The 9,105-nt window shown below is 35.4% G+C and overlaps 1 protein-coding gene and 2 long non-coding RNA genes across 3 annotated transcripts; all 3 read left to right on the plus strand.

Moving 5' to 3' along the window:
- The first annotated feature begins 735 nt into the window (after positions 1 to 735).
- On the plus strand, positions 736 to 1,608 carry LOC147504456 (uncharacterized). Its single transcript, XR_015220405.1, has 4 exons — positions 736 to 858; positions 982 to 1,168; positions 1,256 to 1,430; positions 1,513 to 1,608. It is a non-coding gene; the product is annotated as an uncharacterized LOC147504456 (long non-coding RNA).
- Positions 1,609 to 6,024: 4,416 nt separating this feature from the next.
- LOC147504457 (allyl alcohol dehydrogenase-like protein) lies at positions 6,025 to 6,438 on the plus strand. Its single transcript, XM_086604062.1, has one exon. It carries the CDS (start codon positions 6,094 to 6,096, stop codon positions 6,367 to 6,369), a length of 276 nt encoding a protein of 91 aa, XP_086460188.1. The 5' UTR covers positions 6,025 to 6,093; the 3' UTR covers positions 6,370 to 6,438.
- Positions 6,439 to 6,979: 541 nt separating this feature from the next.
- LOC147504458 (uncharacterized) lies at positions 6,980 to 8,160 on the plus strand. Its single transcript, XR_015220406.1, has 2 exons — positions 6,980 to 7,649; positions 7,794 to 8,160. It is a non-coding gene; the product is annotated as an uncharacterized LOC147504458 (long non-coding RNA).
- Positions 8,161 to 9,105: the final 945 nt, after the last annotated feature.

The following is a 9,105-nucleotide window of genomic DNA, read 5'->3' on the forward strand; positions in this document are numbered from 1 at the left end:
CATGGTTAACTTGTTGACCAAATTGCAGAACAATTGTGGAGTGGAAACATTTGATCAGGTTTAAAGTACTTGCATTTTTGAGTTATTTGGAATGTACTTTGGAGTTATGGTTGTAAAACTATTTCTATTTGTCTTTTTAGTTTTAGTTTTATCCTATATTACTATATGCAATGTTTTAGATGTCATACAGGTGATACAGGTGCTCAAAATGTTGAATAAACAAACGAAACTCTGTTAAAAAAAAAAAAAAATCAGATAGTTTGATTTTATAAACTATAAGTTTGTGTTCAAAATTGATAATAGGGGTAAAATTGTCCAAATAATTTATATTCAGCATTCAGAGCTCGGTCATTCTGACAGAAAACAAATATGTTTTTCAGAGTTTAGCAATTAGAGGGTGGGCAATTTAGCATTTAGCATAGGCTCAAAAAAAACAAACGACCCCTTAAATGTGTAATCAAAGACCATTAATACTGAGTTGTGGAAAATGCTCCCAGTGACCTACGTCATCCCCCCTTTTTTCTCTGAGACTGACACATCAGATTTTACCATAATTCGGCTTAAAAAAAGTAAAGCTACGCCCTTTTTTGCAGATTTCAATTGTTCGTAACCCAAACAAAGATAAAAAAAACAAAACTCTTCACCAGACATCTAGAAAAAAACAACAAAAAAAAAAAACAAACAAACAAACAAACAAACAAAACAAAACCTACCACTTCTTATTCACCGCCATTACCACCACACTTGGTACACATTAGCCTCAAGCCATGGCCACCACCACAGCGGCTGCAACTCACTTTTCTCTCCTCCACGTCACCTTCTTTCCACTTTAAAAAACACAACTTCTCTTCTCTTTCAGTTAATGCTATCTCCACTTCTCCTAACATCTCTCCAAGTTCATTTTCTTTTATATATCAATCCTCATTTTCTTTTTCTTTATTATATATATATTAAAAAACTAATTTGTTTGTTTTTTTTTAGATATTGGTGGTGGGGTTGAAGATGAGGCAGTTGAGAAGTTGGGTTTTGAGAAAATGTCTGAACAAGTTATTAATGAATGTAAATCTAAAGCTGTTCTCTTTAGACATAAGAAGACTGGTTGTGAAGTCATGTCCGTTTCTAATGATGATGAGAATAAAGTCTTTGGTATCGTTTTTCGCACTCCTCCGTAAGTTTTTAATTTAATTATTCATCTCTTTGGTTTTTTTGTAAGTGCATTAGGCCCAATTAAATGGTGATAGCAATTTAAATGCAGAAAGGACTCAACTGGAATTCCTCACATACTAGAACATAGTGTGTTGTGTGGGTCAAGGAAATATCCTTTGAAGGAACCGTTCATTGAGTTATTGAAAGGGAGTCTAAACACATTTTTGAATGCATTTACGTATCCCGATAGGACTTGCTACCCAGTTGCTTCCACAAACACTAAGGTGAAGAAAATGTTATATCTGTTTATGCTTAGTCTTAAATGTATCTTCGTATTAACTCAAGGATTTTGTGTTTCTACTTCAGGATTTCTACAATTTAGTCGATGTGTACCTTGATGTTGTTTTCTTCCCCAAATGTGTGGAGGACTTTCAGACATTTCAGCAAGAGGGTTGGCATTACTTAACTTAACAATCCTTGAAAGATATATCTTTTAAAGGTTTCAATCTTATCTTGATTTAGAAAAAAAAAACTTTGTATTTTGTCTTTCGGGTGACACGAGTTTTGAATGATTAAACAGTTATTCTTTCATCATTTTCTTACTTTTTAAACTCTTTTCTTTTGTCAATTTTAGGTGTAGTTTTCAATGAAATGAAAGGGTATATTCCCGGCTGATAACATCTTGGGTCGCATCAGCTCAATAGGTAAGCTAGAAATACACCGCTAACTTGGTCATCTTTAGAAATACACCACTCAACAGTAAGCGAAAAATACACCGCTAATGTGAGCCGGAGATATTTCAAAGATGGTGACTATAATGTAATTTATTTATTTTACAATGTGAGCCCTTGCGGACATTGTTTTATCGGTCAATATTGATATCTTGAACCAATAAATTAATAAGTTTAGGCATCCGCCATCGCCGGTGAAAAGTTTCTAAGATGAAAAGTGATTTCACTTAATAAATGCTTGAACTTGCTTTAACTGCACGATTTAATCAAGTTTTCTTGGCTTGCTATATTTTCTTACACTTGTCTTAAGTTTGTGGTGAAAATAAACTTTTAGGATTTAGTCTGATAATTCTGTTCCTATGGTTCTACTAGACCCGACTCTTTGGATTCTCTTTGACACTTTAAATGTGGAGTTTGTCAGAATATATCCCTTATTTCTTTTCTTTTATGTTGCAATTAATTGCAGGCCTTATTCCCAGACAATACATATGTGGTTGATAGTGGTGGTGATCCAAATGTCATTCCCAAACTTACTTTTGAGGAATTCCAGGTAATTGGCTCACTTTTACATAATTATCTTTTTCATGTTTCATGGTTTAATAATTACCTTATGTTTTCTATAGCTTCATGAGCTGCGAGATTGTGATTTTTGCTTTACTCTTTTGCTATTATTACAAATGTTAGTTTGCTGACTCATGTGCGCGATCATTCTCTATGTATCGCGGTTACCTTATCATCGATTGTTTCTTCTTGCTTAAACCTCGCTATGGCTACTTCATGGCAGTGCCGGTGTCATCCTTGGTTGGCCATTTTCAGTTAAGGGTTGTTCTTCCGGTTACATTCTATTGTTTGAAGAGAAGTTTCAACAAAGTGTTCCTGTTAGCTGCTACTACTTCTGTCGACTCAAAGAGATAAGGCGAAAGGAGCGACTTCGGCTTCCAAGCCCCAAAGCGCCGCGAAGGGATTTCACCTGTGATCAGATTAGTGGGCAACCATAGTCTACTTTTTTCGTGGTGTTGTTGATGTTGTTGAAAGCTAATTTTTAAGTAGGCCTAGCTTTTCGGAGCTGCTCGGAGCTCACACTATGGTGGAGGAGGTGTCGTAAAGATCTAGGAGTGTGAGCAGTACGAGTTGAAAGGCCCGGGTTAGAAAGTACCTAACCGGAAAGGGGAAAAGCAGTCTAACTCTGACAATCGAATAAATAAGGATCTTTAGATCTTAGATATACTGATGTATGAGTTTGTGTTTATGTGTATGTATCAGATGTTGTTTACTTAAGAGTGTTGGATGAATTCTAATCTTTCATTTATTGTCATTAGACTCATGTAGTTTGCACCATCTTCTTATGGTGAGCTCCAATTTACATTAATGCTTCAACTCACTACCGACCAATATCACAAACGCATACACTTGCTATTCCTTTAGCTAGCCAGCCTTAGTTGTCATCTGGAAGCCATAGTCGCAGCCCGCTTGTCCCCGCTTATGCGCGAGATAGGCCAAAGAACCATCAGTTGTTGTTTTTCGCAGTTCATGTAAGGGTCTTGCTATTAATTTCACCATACATTGTCAAGAACATCGTGCAAAAAAATTAATGACAAATAAAAAGTTTCCTATTATATAGGATCTATTTATGTTAATATTCATGTTGATTTTGTTTCACACTCTTTATTCAGATAAGTAGATAACCCAATAAATTAGTACAAATGTTAAGATTAAATAACCTTTTTTACTATCCAAAAAATACAAATTAAATAGCGTTATCTTACTTGCATAGAAATTCAACTCGAATGTCCAAGGATAAATTTAAGAAGTCTTATACAATTAAAAGTCTAAAGCTAACTCAGTTTTTACACAATTAGAAATCTTATACAATTAAAAGTCTAAAGCAGAAGTCTTAGAATTCTATTACTACTATAACTGACAGATATTTGAGTGTTTATAAATCTTCTCCTCATCAGTTCATACCAAACAAAATCTCTCAACAAAAGCGGTAAGCAAACTGTTTTTTCTGTCACTCAAGATCCTCTTCAGTGTCACATATCTTACGGTAAACAAACTGTTTTATAGTTTGAGATTACACAGTTGCTAAGAAATCCCCAAAAGTTCTTGTCTGATCAAGTAAGTGTCTTTGTCCCAAGAAGACAATTTCTAAATCATTATCAATTCTGATGAATAAGTTTGATATTCGTCTCGAGTTGAACCAACAGAGATGGTGGGTGATTCCTATCCTTCAGAGATAAGCAGCAGCTATAAGAGGAGTTAAAGCTTTAGCCAAAGAGAGGAAGGGTTGTTCAAGTTTACCTTATGGATGACGAAAAAAGATATACCTCCATAATTGTTCGGTTCAATAGACGATGTATTCTTGCACTGAAAAACAATAATGGTACGAATTTTCATTTTTATTATACACACATGATAAATATTCTAACAAAATAAAATATTGAAGGGTCTAACCTTATGGGAATATATTGAAGGGTCTAACCTTAAGCGTTATAGAAGAATTATGATGTCTGCAAGTACAAACAACAGCCATAGAGAAGAAGTGCTAAAAGAACATAGAAGAAGACATCCACAGCTAATGGAATATCAAAGTCGCATTAGTATGTAACTTTCCAAATCAAAATATACTGTTTTTTATTCTCATTTGATTTTAAGATATTCTGTAGATGTAGGAAACTGATACTTATACTTTCCTTTATGCATTTATTACAGAGGAAGAAAATACAGAGACAAATTCTGTTATGGAGGAATCGATACACACACAGGAATTAAATGAGCAACAGATCAATCATTTAACCAAAGGTAAAATTGTATTCTATAGTCATTTCAAAATTAAAGTTTACGAAATTTGATAATTTTTATTACGCAGACCAAACAAGTACTTTGAATCTTATAGATGCTATGCGTCGCATAATGACTTAAATATCTCAAATCTCAAATATCAGTGAAAGCAAATATACTAACATTGATGGTATGTGTTTTTTTCTTCAGTTATAATATTTTATTCATAATGTTTGCCAAGTTCACTAATAATTTTTATATTTTAGGCGTTTATGACTTTGGACCGCCAACTGAAGAGTGTATGTACTGTGGAGCAATTCTTTGGGAAGAAGAAAGAAACAACAAAGAAAGATCATCTGTTCCAACGTTCTCTCTATGTTGTGGACAAGGAAAAGTTCAACTTCCACTATTTGAGGATGCCCCTGAGTTTCTTAATAACTCTTGGACTTGAAAGGAGGAACAAGATCTACTAAATTTAGAAGATATATACGGACATACAACTCCATGTTTCAATTTACTTCTACAGGAGGCAAGATAGATAAGACTATCAATAATGGAGGAGGTCCTTTCGTTTTCAGAATAAGTGGGCAAAATCATCATAAAATCTGGTCTCTTCTTCCATTTGAAAATAAGCCTCCTCAATTTGGCCAGTTATATGTATACGATACTCAAAATGAACTGAAGAATAGGATGCAAATATTCAATGAAGAAGATAATGAAGTTGCTGATCCTGTAATTGTTGATGGATTGATCAAAATGTTTGATCAACACAGTAAAGTTGTACAATCTTTTAGGATGGCAAAAGACAGATTTAAAGAAGATGAAATGATTGATGTCCGCCTAAGACTTATTAATTCTTGGCAGAGTGATGGAAGACAATACAACTAGCCAACTGGCAATGAAGTTGCAACTTTAATTGAAGGAGATGAAATATAATTCGGTTATCGCTTAAACATATGGTATATTTTAAGTACGTGTTATATTCTTTGATTGTTGCGTTATATTTTGATATAATTTATATAGGTGAGAATGATAAGAATTGTTATCTTGGACAATAATAACCCAAAAGTAGAAATAAAACCTTTTGTCAAAACTCTTCAAAAAAAATTAGAAAAATATAAACCCTTCAAACAAAGTATACATATATTATTTATTCAAGTGGACTTTAGGGTTTTGAGTCATTAGCTATCTATGTAGCAAGTCCAGCTATAGGCCGGGCCAAATGGCTAGTTAATTGACTAATTGTGTAGTTGTCTACTTGCCTGGCCTAAGTTGGCATAGCTCCGCACAAAATAGCACGTTGCATCTTCAGTATGGACAACAGCCTTATTTGGAGCCTACTTGGCAGTGCAAAATAGCATGTTGGTATCTTTATCCCAAATTATTTAGCAGTCGACACTTTCTGAAAGCCCTAACAAGAAGGAGATAACATAACATGGGCATTCTCTCTTGGTTGACAGGCAAACAAACCACCGACTCAACACCTCAAAACTCCACCCAAAAGCCCCAACTTTCCGGTCTAAATGGAGCCATGGAAGTTCCTCGTCGACCCGCTGACGTAACAGTTTTTGAATTCGGGTCGGCTAAAGTTTCTGCTGATAAGGTTACTCTTGCTGGATACTGCCCCGTTTCCGAAGAACTCGAACCGTGTCGTTGGGAGATTTTACCCGCTTCCGGTTCCAACCCGCCCCAGTTTCGTGTTGTTTTTTGAATTCATTTTTTACCTGTAGAAATGGTTTGAACCTTGATGGAATTGAATTTTAAGGGTTTTGTTTATCCATGTTTCATTTTGTTTTTATTACTTTCTTGCTCTTGTTTGATTTTGAGCTGGTATTAGTTTGGTTTTCAATTAGTAATGTTAATTGCACTAGTTTTGAGTCTGACTTGCGTGTTGGGTGTTGTTACAAGCTATATGACTGAGTAGTAACTGAACATTATGGAAATTACAAACTTTGTTTAAAAAACGATACTGAATTTGCTTAGACAAGGACATAGATTCATTGATGAGTCCATTCATATAATGTGTAGTTAGTTTAATAACAAAGGGCATCCCTAACTGGTTTTTATGAATGTGCATGTAACGAGTGATGAGTATTATTTGATTGAATTGTGCGTTTACTGGGAGTTTGGCTGTGGTTATTGATAGTGTCAAATTATTTACGAGTGTATAGGTTCACATTATGAAGTGAAAGGAAATATAAGCTCTAAGTCTCTAACGGAAAACATCCATTGGATGAAAGGAAGTGCAAATCCTCAGTTTAGTTGACTCGGGTACTCAACCGACAGTATCAAAAGGGTAATCAAGCTAGTTCTGATTTTTAGTAGAAGTGCATCTATTACTGTTTGCCTGTTTGATGGGGTTTCAGACTTATTGCATTTGTACACTCTTAATTTACTAGTATTCCTTCATAGGTTTCCTATCTTCTAGCAGAAGATTATTTGATAGAAAAACAAGTGGTCCTTTATTTAGACATCTTTACAGATGTAAAAGGTTGAAAAGTCTTACAACCAAAATGTCCATCCCTGACAAGGGGTATAGAGTTGTTGGACAGAAGATCTCCTCCCAGATCCCAGTGGGAGTTGTCAACAGTTTATGTTGGTTCTTGAAATTCAGAGATTTTTAGTTGCATTGACTTTTGGAGAATAATTAGGTTTTAGGAGGGTGGAGGGAACATGGTATTATGGTATGTATGTGGGCGCAGTGCTGGTCTAGAGTGTCTCGAAGTCGGTGCATATTGGGAATTAACTCTCATAGTTGTAGGTTCTTTGGTGCTTCACGTGTTCTTTGAGAAATTTATTCATTGCATGATGTATCATGATAATTCAGTAGTGTTTGAAGGATTCTCCCACTGTAATCTGGAGTTAGTGTGTAAAAATAGATAAGAAGAGGAAGAATGGCGGTTCCCTTGTGTTTAGCCACTATAAAGAGGCTGCTATATTTCTATTCGAACATATTGCAAGATGGCTGTCGAAGTTCCTCTTACTTTTCAGGTGAGTAATCGTTTCAAGGATCTTAGAAATGGTTGAGCATCTTGCGTTTTGTGTTTAGGGAAACCAAGTCAAGATTCACTTCTTCATATAATGTAAGGCATTGGGGTAAAACTATTCGTACTTAGCTGTTAGGTCTACCTGCAGATGCTATCACGGCATTTGGTACAGATCAACTACCTTGGGACATCAGACCCCAGATGGAAATTGTACAAGCAACACCTAGAAAGAGAAGCAACACCAGGAAAGGAAAGGTGCAACAGAAACTCAAGTCAACAACTATAATATCTGGAGTAATCGTCGCTGTGGTTGGAGCTATTTTTGCGATAACTATGCAGTTGAGAGAAATAAATTCCAGAAATCAGAATTTGGTGATTTTGGTGTTTCTGTTTTAGGTTTTTCCGTTTTATTTCGGCAGTTAACTGCAAGTAGTTCTGTTATGAACATTGCGGAAGTCTGAGCCTTAAAATTGTGGACAAAATCTTTTTCCATTGAATTTACTTAACTTGTATGTCAGAATAACCTTACTAACATAGACAATACTGAACATTTTTAAGGAAATGCCTTATCTAGTCATCTCCTGCCAATAAACCTAGAGATAAATTTTCATCTTCAGCAAAATAAATTCCTAATCTCTTGTGAATCAGAGACTCGGTAAGAATTGACCAGCTGCTCTTAGTTAGCGTTTAAGATACCTGCATGTTACTAGAGATGAGGAGGTTAACTCTCCCTTTTCCCTCTTTTTTGATAGTTGAGACCCGTGAATAATTCACAAACTGGTTCAAAAAGTTATTACATCTAGTACAAATAATGATTCCCTCGCCCTTGCCCATTTTGCCCGTTTGTGAGCTGACATGTTGCATGTTCGAGGAGTGAATCTCGATAACATGGAATTAAAGCTACTAGAGTTCATAGAAATATTGCACAAAGCTTGGTTCCAAATAGTCCATGAAGATGCTGGAATCATGTCTGCACATAGGCCGCACAATAGTCCAAACAACCAAGCACAATAGTCCAAACAACCAAGCAGACGGCAACTAGAAACTGTTGTTTGGACAAATTGAGCAATTGAACACAGATAAATATTCCTACGAGATACAAAATACTCCTCTCTCGTCAACACATAGACTCTTCAAGAAGATATGTAAAACCTAATACTACTCCAAGAATTTCAAAGACTTTGATAAATAGTCATTTAATATTAAATTACGAATTATCAGACTGCGTTCATGTGTATTGAGATGGCCACTTTAACAGTCTCCTAGAGAATGAAATGGCATCTGTAGGGAATTTTCTGAGCATTCTCCGATCCTTCTCTGTGCCTTGTGATGATGAACTTTTTGAGATGATGATGGAGAAGGGATGAGAAGATTTAATTATCAGGGTTGAACTGCTATGCGGCTGCCTACATATCTTCTTGTCTGTTTAGAAGAATTAAACCCTATTCACGTAGTTCCTA

Source organism: Coptis chinensis, chromosome 4 (genome assembly GCF_015680905.1).
Source record: "Coptis chinensis isolate HL-2020 chromosome 4, ASM1568090v1, whole genome shotgun sequence".
NCBI lineage: Eukaryota > Viridiplantae > Streptophyta > Magnoliopsida > Ranunculales > Ranunculaceae > Coptis > Coptis chinensis.